The sequence below is a fragment of the Phalacrocorax aristotelis genome, chromosome 12 (genome assembly GCF_949628215.1).
Source record: "Phalacrocorax aristotelis chromosome 12, bGulAri2.1, whole genome shotgun sequence".
NCBI classification, from domain to species: Eukaryota; Metazoa; Chordata; class Aves; order Suliformes; family Phalacrocoracidae; genus Phalacrocorax; species Phalacrocorax aristotelis.
The window spans coordinates 6028137-6050959 of NC_134287.1; the positions used below are offsets into that span (position 1 = coordinate 6028137).

The 22823-nt window shown below is 39.0% G+C and overlaps 1 protein-coding gene across 1 annotated transcript in view; it reads right to left on the bottom strand.

Moving 5' to 3' along the window:
* BLNK (B cell linker) overlaps positions 1-22823 on the bottom strand; it is a 102723-nt gene that overhangs the window by 75578 nt on the left and 4322 nt on the right. Inside the window, exon 2 of the mRNA XM_075108050.1 lies at positions 22063-22125. Within this exon, the coding sequence (XP_074964151.1) occupies positions 22063-22125 (63 nt within the window). The remainder of the gene's footprint in view (positions 1-22062; positions 22126-22823) is intronic.

Below are 22823 nucleotides of genomic sequence, written 5' to 3' on the forward strand. Positions count from 1 at the left end.
TCAATACGAGTAAAAACCTGAAAAATGATAGAATTGTAATAACGCATATTAATCATATCTTCTATTAACTGGCATAGTGGACTATCTGTAATTAGTCAGAGAAGATACAGCATTTCTTAGTAAAAATGTCCTTATGGAATATAAAAATATCCTTATGGAATAAGAATACGAGCTCTGTGCTATCCCCTAGAAATACAACGTGAGCTATAGACTTTTGCCAGTGTTATCTGGCAAAAACTGTCAGAGTGTCTCAGATTGAGTGAACCATGGAATAAATGCCGAGTGGAAATTGTTTAGGTCTTTTTTCCTTAGGTAAAAACTGTGCCCCACAGGGGGAGAAAAGCTGAAGAAAAGGTGGTAAATAAAATGTGGAATCCTGAAAATTAAAGGTCAGCCCAGAAAAAATGGCATAATAAAGAACCATTTTCTGTTGTGAATGGAGAATTACTATTTTTAAGGTATTTATCAGTTTTGAAGTGTGTGAAACTGACATCTAGTGGCAGCAAGAGCGCTTTGTCTGCAAAGTGGCTTTATAGAGAGACCAGTTTGCATAGCAGATTAACAGGTTGTAAATAATGTTACATACTGAAATTGCAATTCCCTGTACTTCAGCCTACTTTAAATCCAGTTTCTTTGTGTTACAGAGCCTTTCAAATTAAATCTTACTCCTTTTAGTAATATATTGCTTATGTGAAGCAAGGTGGTGGTGTCTGTTCATCTTTACGAATGCAGGGACCGCTACCACACAAGTGCCATCCTGATGAAAAGTTTCATTAGAGGGGAAGAGGTTGGAGAGGGTGTTAGGATTAAAACATTCCCATCGAAAAAGCTGCGGATAAGGGTTAAAGAATCTCAGCAGGGTCACTGAGGAAATTGTTTGGCAGCTACCAATTTTAGACCTCTTACAAATAAACAGCAGAAGTCAGGCTTCAGAGCTGTGGCGCATGTCTCAGGTGTGGCGTTACTCACAAGTGTAAGCTTCTCTGGGAGGGGAGGCAGGGCTTTAGGGACAAGATACAGACCTCACGTGAATTCAGGCAAGATGTGTGGGGTCTGAATCAATAGAGCGTATAGGCATGTGCTTAAATCATTCTCATTGAAGGCAAGAGGATATGTTCCAGCACCATTCAAATCTATCTCCCAGATAATAAAATGAAAGAGATCAGCAACAGAAGGCTGGGTGAAGGCAGAGACAAATCTGAAGGAAGAAGGAAAGGAAATGTTCTGTGAAAGTGTAATTAGAAGTGGGCAAAAATAAGACCAACAACAAAAAAAACGCTTTATTTTTTCAGGGTTGGCAGTTTGTGGCAAGAATTGTCAAACTATATTGGTCAAGTTTTCACTGTAAATGTTTATTTTACAGTCTTCTCAGTTCATAACTGCTGCAAATATCTCAGAGGTAAAAAAAACGCTGGTAGCATAATTCTAGTGAAACATAGCTCTGTGCAGTTTCAAGGCAGAGGTGAATCATGCTATGCTGTCTCTATCATTCCATCTCTTACTTTCAAAACATGGTGAATCATGTTTGTTGAACACAAATGTTGATATTCTGCAGTGCAACTAAAGTCACAGTTGTAGAAGTAGTCTAAGAAACAGCTGCTGTCATTTCAGATAGGCGAGCCTACTGCTTTAATGTGAAAGCAGAGGTGAGCAGCAATCCTGTTTGTTGCAGAGCCGCTCTGTAAGGACAAGATTAGTTGTTAACAGTCATGCCAGCCACGGCTAGGTGATGCAGTCTTATCTGTCCTGAGCTGGTAATCCAGTGTAGGTGCTTAACAGTTCTAATATACTTTTGACCTTTCAGGTCTGAGTGTGGGAATGGTTGCAATGACACGAGGCCAATTGCTATGTGCAAAGTCACTCTGGCTTTGTCTGCACTCACCGGGGCTTCTCCTTACTGCTTAGCAGTGAAAGCATAAGAATAAGTCATGCTAGTAGCGCCAGAATTGTTGATATACATGATATCTCTAAGATTTTACAGCAGCCATCACTGCGTTTGGCTTAGATAAGACCTCATGTAGTACAAATGAAGTGGTGTTGGTAGCAGTGTTAGTAGCAAGGGAATATATTCAGGAGATGCTTGGTGTAAATAGGAGTGTTGGGGATGGGTTTCTTGGTCCACTGTGAATTTGTCAGCCATCAGGAACTGCTGCTGGTATTTTGTCCTCAGGCACGGTTTTAGTTAAACAAAACTGCTCCTGTAATGTCTTGTTACTATCACACTGTGATAATAGCTGTGTTCAGCACGTTACAGGAGTTTGAGGTCTAGATGTCTGTAATGCTGGAAGGAACAATAGAGTATTCTACATTTTTTAGGACAATCAGGATTACTTTAGCACCACTAATGGCTATCTGTTTGTAGGGCTGCTGTGCTACCATTTCAAGTGAAAACCAGGGTTTTTTAATGAATGGTTTGATTAGGTTTAATATGCGTTGAACTACTGTATGGTTTTGCCAGAACTCCAAGGCTCAGGAGTCTGTACTGCATACCCCGCCACATTTATTTAACTGTTGAGATGTTAGAAACTTGTTTTTTTTCTTTAAAAGAAAGATATTTTCCTGCAATAGTAGCTCAGTGAATCCCTGTAGTTTATGTTAGAGGAAGCTGCCTTTTGCAATAGTACCTAAAGTAGACACATTTAAGGTTAATAATTTTTGCTTTGAAAGAGCTCTAATGAAAGATTAAACTAGTTGATTCTTTGTTCTCGTACATGCTATGAGTGGGTTCACCTATAATTTATTTGTTTATGACCTAGGGTTTCCAGCCCATTCTACACCCCAGCGTTGCTGCTTTCTTACACTTGGCTATCCAAGACTTTTTTGAGCCTGTCATACTCCATCTCATATGCTGAATGAAAGGTCCCCTCCTTGAAAGCTGGCTGCAGAGATAGCCTTGGTCTAAGACACTAAAGCTCCATCTACAACATAAATCTGTGTTTTTAGTACGTGCAATGGGAAAGTTAATTTTATTTTTCCTAGAACATGGGTGTCCCCATTAGTCTTAAGCTGCCCTGATGGAGAGGTGAGGGGTTTGCAAGGTTGTTTCAAAAATTATGCTGTCTTCCCCACTGACAATGTAATGTTCTGTGGGCTGAGCTCTATATTTGCATGTCCTTACTGAAAGGACACTTACCGGAACACAGAAAATAAAACCACTTCCCATGTCTTTATAGCAATGCTTAAGCAAATTGAAATGGGTTTTAGTGTTTGAAAAAGGAAGCAAGCCATAACATCTATGACCACTAGAAATTTAGCCTCAGCAAAAATCAGCAGAGCCTGTTGCTGATGTGGGCTGCAAGATTAGGAAGTCTGAGCGCTGGGGGTTTTTTTTGTGTGTGTGTGTGATGTTTTTTTTTCTTGTTTGCTTTTTTTTTTTTTTTGAGAAAAGATATTTCAGAAGAGCCAGCTGAAAGTCTTCTAGCAGAACCATTTATCTCTAAAAATGCTTCATCAATTAAAACAGATTGCTTTGCAGGACTCCTTTCACTTCATCAATGATTAAGAATGTATAAAAAATTTTGGCGAAGTTGAATTAATTTATTTTGATGTTTTTAATATAAGTCAAAAGGCCCAAATAAGGCTTGCCATTTTATTTTTACTTTTACGGGAAACTTGCAGCTATTCATTCTGATTCAGAACAAAGGGAAATACTGAAGCAGCAGAAGCTAAATTTTTGGCCACATCTAAGAATTAATGGCCTGGAAAATATTTCCGGTCTGTAGTCAGGATACCAGTGACCTGAGATCTCCAAGAAACAGGGCACGCTGCAGAAATGCCCTTGGCACGGGGCTCTGCTGGAAGTAGAGCTGGTGCTTTAGGAATTGACCTTTCCCCAAAACTCAGACCAAGGTGGGAATGCACAAGGCTGCTGACCAGTTTTGGACCCAGTTTAACAGTGATATCTAACAGGATTTATACTGTCAGCTTCTTTTAATAATCTTGCCCTTCAATGGGGCTGAACCATGTCTGAGGCCAGCTGCTGCTTCCAGCTACCCGACTCCCCTTCCAATAACTGCAAGGAGGTGATTTGAGTCAAGTGGTGCCCCTCTGGGTCTAGCTTATTAAAACAACACTGTTGTGAAAACAAAATTATCCCTTGCCATGTCGTTATGTGCAATTTCTTTCTAGATCATCTTTTCCTACCTTAACAATCTGGTTTTGCTACCTGGTATATCCTTACGTGAGCAGACCTCTCCACCATGGCCTGTCTACAAGGATCTTGCTGAGGTGGGACTACAGAGGCTCTTCAAGATCCTCCTCTGCCTCTGTCAGGGTCTCTTGCCCCTAGATAACCTGAGCAAGTTTTATTTTAATTACCTTGTATCTTATTTCTGGGGGATGTTTGATAAAACACAGCTAGCATGGAGCCCTTCTGGTGCTTGCTCCCTAAGGCCACCAAGGTGCCACCAGGCAGGGCTGGGAGAAATCCGAATGAGGCACCTGAATCATAGAATGGTTTGGGTTGGAAGGGACCTTCAAAGTCTGACCCACAATGTCCTGGTGGTTTGTGGCTGCCAAGGGCCAGTCCTGCTCCCTCGACTCCTGTCATGGAGGCATGTCTCCCATGCATGTGCTGACTCTGGTGCTTCTCTGACCCTTTTGTGGGTTGAACCAGCTGCAAATGAAACAAGGGGATTCTCTTGAACCAAGGGAAGCTTCTGGCTGGAAAGGCAGGGGCGGAGGGTGGTATGTAGAGAAAATTGTTGGTGAGGAGACTGACCCCCGTCCCTGGCAGCAGCCTCTTCTGTTGTCTGGGTTTGTCTGAAATATCTCATTAAAGCTGTGTTTTCCACAGCTGCTTTAAACCTTCTGGAGAGGTGTATTCTCTGGGCATTGCGCTTCCTCTGTCTCTTCCCTAATCCAGCTCACCACACAACTGCTGGTGACAGCATGGGAGTGGTCTGCCTGAAAAATAACTATTAAAAAAAAAAGTTTCCAGCTGTTAAAACCTTGATGCACTGTCTTTGTGGCCAAGTGAGCGACAGTGCCAGCAAAGCTCTGTGTGTGTGTGTGTGTGTGTAATGGGAGCGCATGGCAAAGGTGGAAGGGGGAGCATTGCCTCTTTAAACAGATATGAAACTCCCTTCAGTTAATCTCATTTGCTTACTGAGGAAATTGGGCAGGAGCTAAAATGGTTGTGGTGGTGGCATTTTCAGTATTTGAATATTGACTTAGCAGGGAGAGTACTGTCTTGGAACGGTGGCAGAGGCTGTCTCAGTGGAAGATGCTCTGTGCACTACGTTGAAAAATGAAAGTTCTCTCTATTATTAAGAGTATTAAGAGTTTCCATCCTGCTCTCAAACAGGAGGCTGAAAATGATGACAGGAAGTAGCGCAGCAGGAATCAATCCTCAGGTCACTGATAGGTGAGACTGGCAAGGACCCTTGTTTCTTCTGGAAAAGTTAAGCCATAATCCTACTTAAATTGCACAGAGAGGCTCCACGAGTCTCTCAGGCTGTTTGGAGCAACAGGATCAATCTTGGAGAATCCCAGAAAGCGGGGGACTTTCGGCCTCCAGCTCTCCCCTGCTGGCCAAGGGCCTGGGAACTGTGCAGAAGTGCTCCCTGCTGACACTGCCTGCAGAAGCAGCTGCCTTCCGCTTTCCTGCATCTGGTCAAAACTAATAATTATAACAAGAAGTGCTGGGAAATAGCTGAGCCTGAAAAGCCTGTACAGAGGGGTGTGAGAATCATCTCACCTCTGAGAGCAAATACTATGGCAGAAGCAGTGAGAAATCTTAAAACTGCAACAGCAGCCTTAAAAGCAAAACCTATACATAAGAGTATTCTCGAAAGATTAAGAAAGATCATATGCATAATTGTAAGCACATTAAATTTCATCAAGGGAACAAGAAGTAGCTAATGTTAATGGTAAGGATAAACGCCCTTGCTGAATCAGAAACCAAATGTGACTTTGTGCATGCCTGGCAGCTCCAAATGCTCTGATGGCTGGCCACCTTCTGTTTGGAAATAAACAACAGCATAAGCTCCTTGTGCATTTAAATTAAAGAAACAATTTTATATGCCAACCCAGAAATCTGCTGAGCTACTTAACTTTGAAAGTACCCCGTGGATAGTGGGATAGATCTGCTGTACATTCTTTGATACTGCTTTATATTCCTGAGGTAGTGCTTTAGTTCCACTGTTGAGCTTTATTTTAATAATCACAATGGTTATAGCTCTCTGGTATAGATACTCTTTAATTCATAGAGTCACGAAAATGTTGTGTGCGTGTATGTCTGTAGTCATCTTGAAAATGAGCAGTTTTCAAGTGAGTTTTGCTTGAATCGTGTTACCTCAGCCACAGTAAGCAATGTCACTAATAGTGGGTTATCACTGAGTCCGTCAGCAAGATCATGACTCCTGTATATCAGTGGCTGAAATAACTTTGTGAAAAGGTAGACTTTAAGGTGCTGGAAGTCCTTACCAGTAGGAGAAGGAATGACATATACAGTTAAGGTAATTTATGTAAGCAGCAGTATTATCAAGAGTCAACACAATGAAGATCCCTTACTGTAAAGCCTACGTGCTAAATACACATTGTTATAAGCACTCAGCCTTTGTGACTGTTTTGTGTTGAAGAGACCAGCTGCCAATAGTGCATGCAGCCTGTGGCGCTGATTTAAACAGAAGCAGCTACGTTTGCCACTGGAGAAAGGCGCATGCGATTGTTTATGTCAGTTGATGTCTCCATTCAAAGCACGAACCTAATCTGTGTTGGGTCACAGCGTGGTGAGTTGGATAAGGACTTCTAAGATGGGGTGGAAGATAGACATAGCATGGAGCGGTGACCTCTGTCCTGCCCTGTGATGCTGTGCAGAGTGCTGCTTAGTGGTTTATGGCCAGGGCAGCTCCAAGTCGTGAGAGCCACCTCAGGAAGGGGCAAAGCCAAAGACTAGTACGGTAGTAAACAATGCTTACTAGTGATGCAAAGACCTCTAGAAGTTTTCTTGGTAAGGACTTGGCTACAAAGAGGTTAAGGACATTTAATTTAAACATCTGCTTTATTTTTCTCAGTTTGGAAATTTGAAAGACAGCCTGTAAACATAACACTCACTTCCCCACATCCCAACATCCCCTGTCTTTCTGGGACGCCATTAGATTTGTTAGTGTGCTTAAATGGTTTAATTAAAATCTTTTCTGGTCCACTGCAATGAAGAATGTCTTCTGTCAGTGAAACATGTCTGATGCTAATGATGCTTCTGGATAATAGATTGTTGCAAGGACAGTTACAAAGGTAAAGAGTAACTTAATTTGAGAGGTTTGATTTTTCTTTTACTTCAGCTGTCATGAGCTGGACAGATAATGCCAGTCAGAAAGAAGCAATGGAAAAGGTACTTTGAAAGTTTCTCATCTCCTTTGTTCTTATATGGAAATTTAACAGTATAATGACCCATTTGTCAAGTCATGTATATCTATCTGGTACACGTTAAACTATTATTTGCTTTTCAGTAGGAAAAAGGAGGTCTAGTTTTGGATACAGGACTCATTACGTTAGATTAAACAAAGTTGCTGGTGTTCGTGTGTGTATATATTTCTCTGCAGAGTATCGGTTCATAAAAGATTTGTGTGTTTTCTAATTCTGTGTTGCTGCTTGGTCTTTACAACAAATATCCATTTACTTGGTTTTCATGCTGGATCCAAGTACTTACTCGAGGGCCACACTACCCGGTGTGTACCTTACTCCATTCCCTCTCAGCACTGTGAAACTTCAAAAATGTAAATATCAGTCTTTTCTGTTTGACACTTGATTTTAGCCAATGCAGTGCATAGCTACAGCTGAAATTCTCAAAGCTTCGAAGTATTCAGGCTGTATAATCCTGCTTTTAGTATGTTCTGTGTTGACTTTATAGCATTAGATACTGTTTGGGAATGGATATGAAATGACTTTCTTTTGGCTCTTTCTTGAAGTGACCTGAGTTATTTGTGAACACAGTTATAAAAATGATGCCAAATATCATTGAAATTACTGTTCCACTGTATATTAGAATACATTAATATATTTTAGAAATAAAACTTGTTTCTACAATTTTTTTTTTAAATTAAATTACAGTTGTTAGCAAGTGTGGTTCCTGCAGTGAAAGAAATAGTAAGACATATATTTAAAATGCCTGAAACTAAATATCTTTGTTTCAGGGCTTTACAAGTCAATGACCCAACATGTTGTTGGCAACCAAGATTAAACACTTACAAGAAATTCCAAACTTTCACTGATATACAGACACTGTTTCCTTTCCTGGCAGTTTATGAAACATTAACATTTGAATTTCAGTCTGGTACTATCTGACTATTTTGGAGCAGTATATCTTTAAATCTATTAGCAAGCCTGTACAGAGTTCAGAGCAGGAGGAGAAAGGAAAAGCAGCTTTTTTAAAAATTAATTTTTATTTAAATTAAGACAAGTTGAGCTTTGAAAACTACTGAAAGTTTTGGAATGCTAAAAGACAAACCAGCTGAAATACATTAACGGGCAAAGAGCAGGAGAAGAGGTCAAAACTGTACATGCAGATGTCCTTTCACATCCTAGTAACTGCTGAAGATTCACATGGTTTCAAAAATAAGCTCATTCTGGGGATACAATACGCATATTTGCAACTAGTTCTAATATTAGTCTGTCATTATGATGGTATCTGAAAGCCAATATTTATGCTAGCACAAAAGAGACTAATACATTACTTTTAAATTAGTCTCCCAACCTCAGCTGTCTTGTGTGTGGGAGTAGTTTCTTTGTAGGAAAAAGTCATCGCTGGTTGACTTTTCCTCTCCCTTTCTCACCCCCCAACCATTGACTAATACTGAAATTTAACATACAGTGAATATTTCCTTTTTTGTATATGTGCCACTTAAAAATGCTTTAATCAAGTTTTTAAAGCAATTTATAGTGCAGAGTGACTTTCATGTACTATTGTCTTCATGCAGAAGCAAGCTAGAAATGGAATGAACATTTAACACTAATATAAAAATCATATGCTGTTCTCTAAATGATTTGATGGATTCATAAATGTCAATTGGCAATACTGGACAATGATCCTGCATTATATAACAGCCATCCTTATGACTGGGCACGTACATTTGTAAAATGGGAAAAGAACACAAAAAGGGAAAAACATTTGAATTTTGGTATGAGTTATTTAATTAAATATCAAATGTTGACAAATTTTGCATGTATATTAGCAGTTAATGCACTACTGTGTTAAAAGGTTTGTAATGAGTCCCATATCAATGTGAATCCAACCCTTTCTTGTGTGACCACAGGCAAAATAAGAGAACTTTATTGAATAAGCCAAGTAAATTCTGATAACGTAGGTTTCCTTCATATTTCAATAAATATTTTAAGTACTATTTTTCAGCATGGCTTTCCAAATTCACTTTAGTAACTAAAGCTACTAGCAAGGATCAGATCACTTCAATTATAGGATGCAACTACTTGTAGCTATTTCTGGTGCAATTAAAATGTAAAAATGTAAAAACTCATCTCTTTAATAAATGAAGATGGCCATAGAATGGGTGGTGTTGCTAAAGCTCTATTTTATATTAGCTTATTTTTCTCAGTATTGGAGGGGAAGGAAGAACAGGTTTTAAAGTTCAGACATGCAGACTTAGATAAACAAAATCCATCTAGAAATTTATCCTTGTAAATTATTAAAATAATCTGTATTGGTGTGCACCTCCTACATAAACCTGAAGTATTTTATTTCTACTCCAGAAGTATAAAGCGTTGAGTAAAAAGTCCATATTCTTTTCCTGTAGTACTCTCTAGCTCCATTTCTCACGTGACTGTAATCACCAAGCCATGTAACACACCTGCATAGTATGACTAGATGCCATCGAAAGTAATTATTATTTGTTTTTCCTCATTTTATTTTATTGCATCTCCTGCCAAGTAAAAGACCCTGGCATTTCCTATTCTTATGTGTTTGTAAAATGAATACGCCTTCCCACTATCATCTGTATGAGAGCGAGAGAGAGTCTGCAGCTCGTTCAGATGTGTATGTGAGCGTGCACACGTTCAGATGATGGATGTTGGGATAGTTGTTGACCTTCTGACTGATGGCCATGCTTATGTGGAGTATCTGTGGATCTGGGTACCATTTAGCATGACAAAACTGGCTTTACTTGGCTTTAGCTGATTAAAATTCATATCCAATACTTCATGAATATGACTTACTTCAAACTGAAGCTCAAAAAGTTAAAACCATATTCAAGAAATTCTTGGACTTGGAACTGTATTTCATGTTACATTGTGGAAATCCAACTATTGTCTGCAAATGTCAGGTTATACCCATTTTGTCTGTGTTGCCCAAATGGATATTCCTCTCATTTGGAGCTAAAGAGGTGCTTTGGGTTATGATGAAAAACGTAAGAAAACATAAAACAATCTCCTATGACCTAATTGTTCAGTTCCTCAGTTTCTTATGTTCCTGAGCACATATTATTATTCATGAGCACAGTCACAAAAGCCTTCAAGACCCGACAGAAAATGTAGTGCTAAACTGTAAGTTCAAGAATACTTAACTGGACAGGGAAAAGGAAGAAGAAATAACACCATAAATAATGGCACAGTTCTAAAAAAGACTGAGAATTTGTTGGTAGAGGACTTTCTGCTGGGGGTGTATATGCTATGACCAAATATAACCCAGGGCTTTGTGGACGATACCCTCGTTCTTACAGGTTTTATTTGCTTTTCTTCCTATTGCCTCTTTAAAATTCAGTGCTGTGCTGGTACAGATGCATTTCAGGTACTCTCTGAACCCCCTGAATCAAAAGCATTCAAGTAAGAGGTTGGGTTTTTGAGGTTTTTTTTGTTGTTGTTTGTTCCAGTGAAGAGTCTCCTTCACTTGCAACGTGATGCCGGAACATATTTGTATTTCTTTAATCTGCTTTTGTCTGGGTCCTGTAGTATATAAATCTAGTGCACAAATTAAGTGTTGCAATTCCCCCCTCACGGAAAACTAGGGATTCAGGGCAAATGTCAACATTTTCCTTAGCTAGTTCCGAGCGAGTAAAACAGGTTGCCAGCTTTACATATGAAACATACATTTGTAATCTAGTGTCTGTGCACGTATATGTATATACATACTTTTTTAAACAAAAAATTTGTAAAACCTGTATCGGTATTTATTTCTACCTTATCCTACATTCAGATGGTTAAGCACCTTGCTTACGGTGATCAGATCTTGTTTTAGTATGCTGGGGCTTTTACGTACGTTTAATGGAAAACCACGTTTTTACTTTATCAGGGTCATGCTGTAAGGGGCGTTTGTAAGGACCTGGGTATTGGTAATAGTTCTCAATCTTATGCTTGTCAAGGACTATGTTGCAGTCAATACACACAATAACACCTTTTAAAAATGTCGATGGCGTTCAAGTAGCAAGGGGCAAAATAGTTAAATGCTTAAGCCAGAAAGCCCAGCTGGCTTTTTCCCAGTGGAGGGCAAAAAAACCAAAAGGTACAGAAACAAAATAAAAGCATTTTACACCAAGTCTCAAAAACATTAATTAGCAATTTAAAATATCTTTTGTGCCTCTCTGTTTACTAATGCAAACTCAAATAGTACAGGTAACAGTACCTACAGAAAACCAAGTACCCTACAAATAGAAGCTGTGCCAGATTTGATACAGTAACATGTATTTTGCATAGATTTTGCCCTTCAGTATTCCAGAGGCCTTAAATATATGAAATGATTGAAATTCTTATTCTTCTAAGTACTGGTTTTGTAGGACCTTTGGGAATTCTAATTTCTTTCCAGCGTGCCTCTTTCTGAGCGCCAGTGTGTGATGTGGTTTTTCAGCAATGAAACCCAAACTTCAAGCCACATTCCCTAATGCTAAAGCCTTTGCTTATGCACAGAATTGGCACTGGGAAAACTCACTAATGAAAGACCTCTGCAATTGTATTTGTATGGTGTTTTTTTTGTGTGTGTGGTTTGGTTTTTTTTTTAATTGTGGGTAAATACCGTGAGTTTTTAGATACGGAAAGATTGCTAAATATTTTAATAGTGTCCTCTGAGCCATTCTAGGAATGGCTGCAAGCTTTTGTTGCTCTTAGCAGTATGTTGATAACTGACGGGTTGTGCAAACCATCTGCTGATTGTTTTAAATCAAAGACAATATTACATTGAAGTTTAGCAGTCACTACATTTGTAGCAATCTACAGGTTTGCTGTTCCTGTATTGTTTGCCTTTTTTTTTTTTATTTATTTTTTTCCTTTCTTTCCCCCTAGCATCATGCTTGTTCAGAGCAGATGGCATCATGTGAAGAAAACCAGGAAGGCTTCTTTTTACTAAGGGAAACCTGCTGACACTTGGTAGCTTAGTCTTTACCTGCCTCTGTGTTTCTTGTTTTTATAAATTTGCATTGCAGACAATGGATTTTTATTTTAGCTGTGTTAAGCCCTTTAATACAGCCGTAACAGCTCAGTCAGCAGTAGCAAAATGTGCTCAGGTTATTGTGGGTTATGTCTACCTCTTAGGGTACAAGGGCGCTTCTGTGTGAGAAATTTACCAGCAGAACTGTCCTGGCATAATCACGCTCATGTACCGCTCCTGGGGATGTCTTGTTGGGAATAGCAGTGTCCTTTTTTGCTTTAGTTTATGTCAATTTATGCTTAGTGTCTTTTTAATAGCAGACAGTATCCAGACAGAGCTAGAAGGTGTTTCAACAAAAATGTGCTTTTTTTCTCTGCTATTTCAGGAAATTCAAGTTGCTTTAATTAATTAATTATTTTTTTTTTTTAGAAATTATTTCTAGCCATCTTTCATTTCAGCAATCAAGACTCCAATTAGTTCTGCTTTGATTCAACAGGAATAGCAGCTCAAATTGTATCTCCCTGGAAATTTTTTATCTCATTTTGGCACTAGCATCACACATTGGCTTAAGTAGTGTGTTAATATTTGGGGCCTTTTGAGGTTCCCTCTATTTGGAATGGCAACTTATGCTAAATGCAGGTATTTTGTTTGATTCAATCCTGCATTTACACAGAAAACTGATGAAGCCCTCCTTTCCTGAACCTAGTGGAAGCAAAATCCAACTTAACATCCTCAGGCTTCTGCTGGCCTATTCCCAAGGAGCCCTTTCTCCCTGCTATATTGTCTGGTTCTCACAGGATTTCCTTCTTTTCAGTGGAATTGGATCTATTCACCTTTGCAAACCAACAGAGCCCTGAGTGGTCCCTATCTTAAAAAAACTCCTTTACAACATTGATTTTTTTTTTAACCTTGTTCACTCTTTCTCATAAGAATCAATAACGTTTAGCTGGTTTTAGTCTTTGCTGCAGAGAGAAGTATTTTCCCAGAAACCTTAGAAATATCTTCCAGGCTAAGAGCACCATGGTCCCCCTCATCAAGACAGTTAAATCAGTGTGAATGCATTATCCTTGGGAACTCTTGGTTTAATTAGATTGAGATTGAGTTTACTTCGACTTTATTGTCAACTTTTTTTCACTTTCATGATGTTAATGGGTGACAGAGTTGTGAGTTTAGTCTGATTGGTGAGGTCCATACATGTATAACCTAATGTCCTCACTGCTGTTCTTCTGTTATATGATTACTAGTTTTCCAGTATGTCTTTTTATTCTTAAAAAAAGGTACCATCTAGGGAAACTCTAGAGCCAATATAAATTGATGTTGTAACAGTAAGTTTTCTTATAAATTAAAATTTCTAATAGTAAAAAAGATTCCTGAGAAAGAAATTGAACCCAAAAAATGAACATAAGATTTTTACTGTTTCTTTCACTATATTAAAGATGTATTTGAGATGTCATATAGATGTGAGACCAGCAAAATCAAATGGGCTTAGGCTTTCCTTTCTTATGGACACATCTGTTACCTCCTGATTTATTTTCAGCTTTGCTTTCTTGTATCTGCAATTTTTGATGTAAGACACCCTTTCACAGAACCAGCATATGCTCTGCTGTTGATAAAATGGCTTGTACACGTAACTGCTGTGGGTGTACTGTAGGATCAAAAGACATTTCTTTTTCTTTTTTATTTCTCTACTCTCTTTCAGTCATTTTGGGGTGATAGGAAACAACATTTACAGAATGAAGTGCTACTTGCAAATTGATTAATGTTCCCACCAGTTAGTTGAGGTGTTTCTCATTCTTTAAAAAAAAATGTCTTTTAACTTTTAAAAGCCAACTGCTGCTGCAAAACTCGCGTTCCCGAGCTTTTTCTTCCACTCTGCCAGAAGGGTGGAGTACCCATCTTATAAATGTGGCCTTGTCTAAATCTGTATCTCTGGGAAAATCTCACTGATTGTTCCAGTTTAGTTCTTCATTAATAGAAAAACGTGAAGTATAACTTCCTCAAATGCTTCTGCAAGGCACAGTCAGCTAATGCTTTCCAACTGCTCTGTCTCGAGTGACATTCAGACAAGCATAGACAAAACTGCCTATAGTAAAACTGTCCAGCTTGGTAGCTTTGCATTGCTAGAGCTGCAGCTATCAGTACGTAATGATGAATTTGGTCCGCTCATGTATGCATATATATATCTCCATAAGTACTTTTAATAAGTACATATTGGGAGAAGAGAGAACCTGTTCTCTTCTCTGCATGAGATATTTTGCTGACTTCGTGTGGGACTTGCTCACCAAAACTTATAACTACTTAATTAATCTTTATGTAACTCACAATATGCCTTTGCCTACTGATGTTTTTTGCCTTTTTTTAAAGATCGATCTTATACAGAAGATAATGAAAAAATGAACTTTCCATTTTAGTATCAGCTTCCCACATTCACGTGTCTCTTCAAGCACAAAATAAAGAGTGGAGAATTAGGAATTTATAGCCCTGCATTGGAAACAGCTAATACGAAAGCAGAAGGACTAAACTGTGCACATTTTAGGGGCTTGAGAAGATTTCTGAAATGGTTAGCAGCTGGTATTTAACAATGGGAGAGTGATTATAGTTTCTGGCCAGATTTTTAGAAGTGACTAATGATTTTAGGCACTAGTGTTGTGAAGTTCCAACTTGCATGCATTGTAAAAGCTCCTGAATTTCAGGAAGGAAGGAGTACAAAAGCACGCAAAATGGAGATTCTTCAAATCACAAATTGTGTCTAACGAAAATTTATTGAAATTATATCAGAGGGGGTGCATTTATATAACCAGGATGTTTGAGTAAAACAGAAACAGGAGGAAGTTCAAAATTGGAAAGCCTGAGACTGCGTGGAGTGATTTTCTTTTTCAGCTCAGGGCTTACAAAGTCAGTGTTGGAAACTATGACACAATGGTTTAAAAATTTCCACAACTTCTCACATTCTTTTTCATGTTCCTTGAATTGGAAAGGTCCACAAAACTTGAAGGATACTTTTAATAACATTTAAATTATCAGTAAACTTTAAGAACAAAGAATTCTGCATCAAAAGATATTCCTTTAATCCATATTTAATGTTATTATGAATAATTTGACATTTAGAATTTGATCGGATTGTTGTGTGCCAGAACTTAAAGACAGGAAAGCAGACAAGCACTTCCCATCATTCGCAGCTACTGCATAAAACAAACAAATTTATGTTCAAATCACTTCTGGCAGCAGTATTTGGAATGTGAATAGAAATGTTCTTCTGTCACAGAAAAAACTAAGGGGCCACTCCTGCAGTGAATCCTTTTGCACTGGCTCAGGATTTCTTCCTACAGGAGTACGTTGCTAGATCATGGCATTAGACAGTTTTATTAAATTGCTTTTGAGATATTTGAAAGTACTTAGAGGGAAAATTAATTCAAAATGATTGGATACAAATTCAGTTTCTATGCTAACATTTGTGGGAATCTGTTGATAATGATGTTTGACTCTGTATTTTAGTCTAATATTTTCTTTCGAGTGTTTACTAATATTAGTATATTTTGAAAATAATAAATTGATAGATAAAATCGCCTGTATTCTTATGTGTCAGACAATGAGGCACAACTTCACAGTGCCCTAGATTTCAGAAATCATTTCTACATTCAGTAACCTATCTCCATATTTATATTTTGTTTTGTTTTTGAAGAATAAGGATAAATATGCAATTTTTGCTTTTACTTTACCACGTTATGCTTTGTTGAAGATACATGAATATGTAATGCCCTTACTTCTTAATTGAAGATGACTGATAAGCAGCAGGTGCGTTAAGCTATAAAATAGCCCTCGTCTCTTTCAGGTCACTTTTTCATTCTAGGTACTTTATATGTTTAACAAAATTTGCCTCCTTTCTATGGCATGTTCTTATAATTTTCCTCTTTTTAAAGTGACTGAAAGTACCTGTGATTTTGCTTTTAGAAAGTTTCCTGTTTGGCTAGAAACAGCAAGAAACAGAACCAAACCCCTCCCTGCGTGACAGCCGATGATGTTCAGGGTGACCTGGGCAGCTGTTGCTAACAGTCGCTTCGCCGGCAGCCCCCCTGCATCGCTCTGCAAGAACTGCCAGGGGGCAAAGATTGCCCTTACCTGCTTTTTGTTACATTTTCTGCCCTCCATTTTGATGCTTTGCATCCATCTCCCCTGAGGAGAAACTGTCGTTGGTTACCACCTGCCCTGAGAAACTTTCATGTTAAACAGCTTTATTTTAACAACATTTTCAAAGCCTGTAAAGCACATGCTATAGGGATGGGTGCCAAGATCGCTCCTCTGCATGGAAGAGTTCAGGCCCTTAAGGGTGCCTGGCTCCTGCCACTCTCTAAGCTCTTCATTGAGAAGGTGAGCCCAGAGCCTGTAAAAATACCTGGAAATGAAGGTGTTGCTGAAAAAAGGCAGCTCAGCTGCCTCTGACAGGGAACCTCTACAGCCGAGAAGGAGGGAAGTGAGGGAAGCCCGTACAATTGCAAGTCGGTGAGAAATGTGACCCGGAGAAATTTCCTTTCGTGAACAATCGGACCTAACTGAGGCAAAAAGGGAAGGAGGAGCCTGGCTAAATGCCAAGCAGAAGTAAAGCCTAGGTGCTGGAAGGTACTGGAGGCAAGGATGTGTAAACCGGGGGAGACAGAGGGGCTCGGCACCTGCAAAGTGTATTGGGGAAAGGGGTGTGTGTGTCAGGTAGTAGATAAATCCGAATAGGAGAAAGGAATGTCAGAGGAATAGAAATTGTGCATAAAGGCAATTAAATTAATGCAGTTACGTGGCCTAATCGTGTTTTGCAGCTGAGAATATGTGGCTTTGTAACCTCACTTTTCTGTGGTGAACAATTACTGGGTTTTGCCGTGGGGACCGTCTGTGCTTGCCACAGGCAGGACAAACAATGCCTACATCGCTTCTACTCAGCCAAAACAGTGGGTACCCCAAAGTGTGAGTATTGGGCTTTTGTGTGACTGTAAAAAAGTTGTGGTGGTTTTTTTTTTTTTCCAATGCCTTTTTGAGATAAGTGGTATACTATCAAATCCTGGAATTGTGGCATTTAGCTGTTAACAGCCAGCCTGAGCGAGTGACTCAACAGTACCTGCAACTTGCCTCATGTTTGTCTGGACCTCGCCCATATGCAAGCTTTCTGTGCTTGCCTGATACTTGGGGAAAACACTGCAAGAGTTTTTTGGCCCTTTCCCAGAGGAATTAGGTTATAAAGACGTACTTAGCAAGCTTATTTCTGTTGTTTAAGTTTCTAATTTCTGTAATTTAATTTTCTTATTTCTGTTGTTTATGAACTCCCCCCCGGCGAAAGGCAAGGCATTCATGGTCCAAATTTTATTTGTAAAACTACATACTTAGGGGTGGGTATCAGATCCCGTTGAACAGAAACTGATGCTAGTTAGCTCTTTCCTAACAGATATCCAAGCAGCCAAAAACAATTTTAATCTGCCCTTCCACCTATTCCCCTATTCCATGCTCCTAAAATACCACTCGCAGTATTGGGAATCTCTCTCAGCTGAAACTGGGGAAGTGATTTAGGTCTTGTGGGACTCTGCAGCATTCACATAGCAACAGAGGAGCTCTAGGTGTGGTGTGTTCAGTCGTTGTGGTCACTAGAGAAAGCAGATGTGGCTCCTGTCCTTTCCTGTCTGCTGCTTCTGCATTGCAGGCATGGGAAGGAGCATCCAAGTGGGACGATAGGTTTTTTTTTTCCTCAGTACCAATGCTGACATAAATGGAAGTCAATGTACAGCCTCAGTGAATTGAACTTGTCAAGCTCTGGTGGTGTTTTGTACTGACAGGGAGGCACAAATTTCCCACAGGAAGACACAGGTTCCATTCTCTAAATATTACTAAAAAAACCCAACGCACCCCACTACTGTATTCGTGAGGAAAATGGGACTGGTTTTCCTCAAGGCACTCCTATTCCAGCCATGCCATTCGAAACGCATTTTGAAATGGCAAGAAAGAGGAGAAGTACAGGAAAGTTGTTTAGAATCGATGTCTGACCATTTTGCAATGTTCCGCATTTCTTTTAGTAAAATTCTACATACAAATCTAATGAGAGAGTACACCTTTTTTTCAGTTCTGAAGTTCAAGTCAAAATCCACTGTTTTTTATATCGTTTTTTTTTCAATCTGTCACTGGGAATTCAGAACAATTTAAAAAAACATCAAACAAGCAACCTACTCTTAGAGGGAACTGAAAAGCACAGTACAGTTTGGCAAGTTCAGACATTAAAAAGCAAGAAAGAATATAATATACTCTGTGCAATGCAGCTGTGGCTAAATGCTGATTTGCACATTAGGACTAGATTAGCATCATTCAAATGTGACCTGCATATTGAATAACTATCACAAGTATAGTAGTACTGATAAAAAATGAAACTGCACGGTACACTTCAGATCTAATATGCCACCCTTTTGCGTTCTTTGATTCCACAGATGCGTAAAGGAAGAGCCATTACTTCTAAATTTTTATAATATGCATGTAATTTTGTTTCCCATAAAGGATCAGTCTGATACTCAGTATGTTTATAAAACAGAATATAATGTTGCTATAAAAGTGATTGTCTTTTAGCCACTCAAAGACAAGAAACATTCAAAGAAATGACCATATAAAAGTTGATTACTCCATTTCTATTCTGAAACCAGTCAAAACTGATTTAAGGTGTTGTGGCCAACTCATCACGTATTATGTGGCTACAGTGCCTGCGTGGTTTGACTTTGAACATTTTAAACTTCAGAAAGATCTTAGTATTGATAAATCTATCTGATGCACTTTCAAATAGAAGGTAATTTGCATTTGACATGAAGGACAGGTTGTGCAGGAAGCCCCCCTAAGAAGTTTTGTGTTAGTTAAATTGTGAGCTTTAGGATAATTATTTTCTGCAGGCTAATTATTTTCCCCAACTTTTGACAATGTTCGTTCTTCGGAAAACTAAAAAGTTGAAGCCACACAGGAAACAAGAGGCACATCTGGCGTGTTGGTGGTTATATCATGTGATAAACGCGCTTTCCAGGAAACGCCTTCCAGCAAGGGCCACCAGCCTCTGAATTTTGGCATACCTCACTAACACAAAAAGCCTGTGCTGCATATGCTTTATGTGTCAGTGCCACGGCAGGGAAGCAGAGGTTTGGGGCAGGCTGGAGGATTTTTATGGTGAGAAGAGGGGCTTCTCTGAGAAATGTGTAGGGCTGCTGGTAAGCATTGAGTTGGCTCTGCTCGGGCTGTGCTCTCAGCCTTCACAGGCGCTCTTACCTGCTTTCTGCAGCAACACTAAGGACAGAGGACAGTTTTTTCAGACTGTGCAAAGGTATAACAGAAAACTCTGTGAAAGTGTGGTTGGGGAAAGTTCACTAAATTCACAGGGAAGACACCACAGAGAGTTGCCTTCTTTATCTGCCAGACTAGAAGGAATTTTTTGTCCAGTGATACCTAACAGATCTCATAGCAAAAACAGATCTGCATCTAAATAGCCATCTGACATCGGGTAGGCACATAGAAATGCTGCACGTATGTTACAAGAGATCTAGATGTGCATAGTGTGTCTATGCATACATGTATTAGTGGTAAACTTGTATTTGCTTTTTAGAAATTACTAATATGTGAAGGTAAATCTGCCACTCCTATCTAGTAGATGGCATCAGGCTTGCTCAAGTGCTTTCTCTTGTATCGTGTCGTGGATTTTTATTCATTGCTGTCTGGTGATAGATGGCCAGCTTTTCTCTAGTGACTTTTAGCTCAATGTCCGAAGGTGATATTGAACTTTTGTTAAGACTTTGCAGGGTGTAGTAAAGTCAACCATTTGCCCCTCGTAACTGAGTGATACAGTGGGGTGCAAAACCTAAGGTTCCTGCCAAAGGTAATAAACAAGCACACTAAGACAATCAGGGTTTCAGAATCTTGGACCTCCAGATGCCTCCACACAAACCAGTAGATTCAGTTAGGGAATTGTGCTTTAAGTGGTGTAGACAGAAACTCAGATTTTCTGAGTGGAAGTGTGTACCTCAGCCATCTCATTACTCCATCATATGTTGTTAAAGTGGACCTACTAAGGGTGTGCTTTCTAAATCAGACACCTTGTAACAGAGAAGGAACTTTTCATTCCTAGAATAGTACAGATTTCTTGTATAGCAGGCTAGGAGCTTGCAAAAAAAAGTGGGCTATTGATTTAATTACTTAGAAGTTAATATACATATTAGCTTGCACATAGGAGAACAGCATCTTGTAGTTACTCAAATACTGCTGGTAAGGATAGCAAAATATAGGTTCCTGACCCATTTTTTTTTTAGTATTGTCATAATTAATTCTGTTTCAAGCATACATTACTACAGATTTATCCTTTTGACAATGCTATTGAACAATTAAATTAAAGAACGCATGAAAGCTGTAGGAAGGTTACTACTGGTGTGTAAGACCTGTCTCATTTTCTCTACAATGTTATCTAAAATGGATGTTGCTCATTGTATCACATGTATACTGACATGTTTTCTGCAGTGCAAAAAAAATCTTTAAAGATGTGTTAAAGAGAATACATGGTTTGGAGAAAATCCTAGCAATTGCTTTCATTTCTATTCATAATGCTTTTTAAAAATTCTGTATCGCAGACCACCACCAAAGATCATCCATTGTTCCCCTTGCTTTTTTCACTTGTGTTTTCATTAGGTTACTACTAATGTCTGAAAATATTTGTCGTAGCCCTTTCCGCTGCTGCACAGCTTTACTTGCAGCAGGCGCAAGAAGCCAACGCATTCACCTTTACCTTTAACTTCCTCTCAGTCCAGCGATGGGCATTACAGCACCTTTAGTGATTCAGTTTACAACGTGTGAATGGGATCACTCTGTACTTGACAGCTTTGTTAGCCCTACTACGCTAGCATGAATTGTTAGTAAAACCTGTTTTACTCTGTGGCAATGCTTTTTTTTTTTTAAAGTGAACCTGCATGCACCTGAGTAGCTGTGGTCTGATGGATCACTTTGCAGTGTTGGAGCCCTTGTTAACAGAAACAGTAGATATAACTCCTGATGCATCCAGGAAACGGTTTTGTTAAGCAATGAAATGCCAAGCAAACATAATTTGTCTGCAGTGCGTAAATACGTCATAACAAGTATTTTACCTTTAAAATAGATCTTAAAGGTCTTTTAATAGCTACACAAACGGAATTCATGGTAGAGGAATCACCCCAGTTCAAGGAGTTATTCCAGTCCTCTCTTCTAATTAGTTGCAATCAATTAACCACACTCTTATGCAAAAAAATCTACAGAGGTCAACAAAGGAAGTTATCAGTGTTTTTCAGACATTGTTCCTGTTATCTGTAAAGTTATAGTAAAATTCATGTAGAATTCTGTACCAGTAGATGTTCTTACTCATGAAAGTTTTATGAAAAAGCTTCTACGTAAACAATGGCTTAAAAATATATATTTTATTTAAAAAACCCAAACCCCTTTAAGTCATATTTCATGAGATGTTCCCTGCTGTGTTTGTGTGCTAATGGCTGATTCTACATATCTGCACGTTCTCTGGAGGGGAAGAAGGGCTGGCTGGGATTTATGTTATGTAGAGGGCTTCCTCGAGTCAGAGAGATAAATCAGCCCACTAAAATGGGAAATCAGAGCAACTGCTGAAGTGTGTACACAGAAGGAAAACGGCACATTATTTTCTGGCACTGTAAGCACTGTAAAGAATAAAGCTCTATGCTGAAATATGCTTGAATGATACCTCTTATGAAATATTTGCTTACCAAGAAATGAGATCCATTCATGCCCAGTTTTAGTACAACCACAGCAGATTCAGGCATTCCAAACTGAGGTGAGAAAAAATAGAATTATTACAATAGTATGAAACTTGACATTTGTACGCAAACTAGCTGATATTTTTATGCCCAAATACTTGGGGTTGTGGAAATCTTTATACTATTTGATATGGATAATTAGAAAAAGAATATTGGACAGAACAGTAATTCTTAGAAATAGGTGGTGACTTCCATGTAAGAGATGAGGCACAGTGTTACCTCTTTCTTAGCAAGAACGATTACAGGGGATAAGGGCTGATAAAATCATGAATGGAGTAGACAAGATGAAATTATGAAGCATCAAATGTAACATAAATAGAACAAGAAGACCAACAGAAATAAACTGCAGAACTGTAATTGCTATGGGATAAGAGGAGGCCAGCATTAGGAACAGGTTAAAAGGCTTTATGTCACCAGCTACCCTCAGTAGCCATGCCATCGCCTCAGGAAATGGTTGTATCACTGACTGCTGGAAAAGGAAGGCATGTAAGAGAGAGCTCTGTTGTTACATGCCTGTTTCTCAACCCTCTGTACGCACTGGCTGCCACTTGGCTTCAGCACCACATGGCTGGGCTAAGTGTGTCTTGCAGTTCCCACGATGGATGGGCATTGCTGGAAAGAAGCAGGTTCGGAAACAGGATTTCTTTTCTGTAGCGTAGTTGTGGTGGTGGTGTTTTTTAAGAAAGTTGGTGTTGATTATAAGTTAAAAT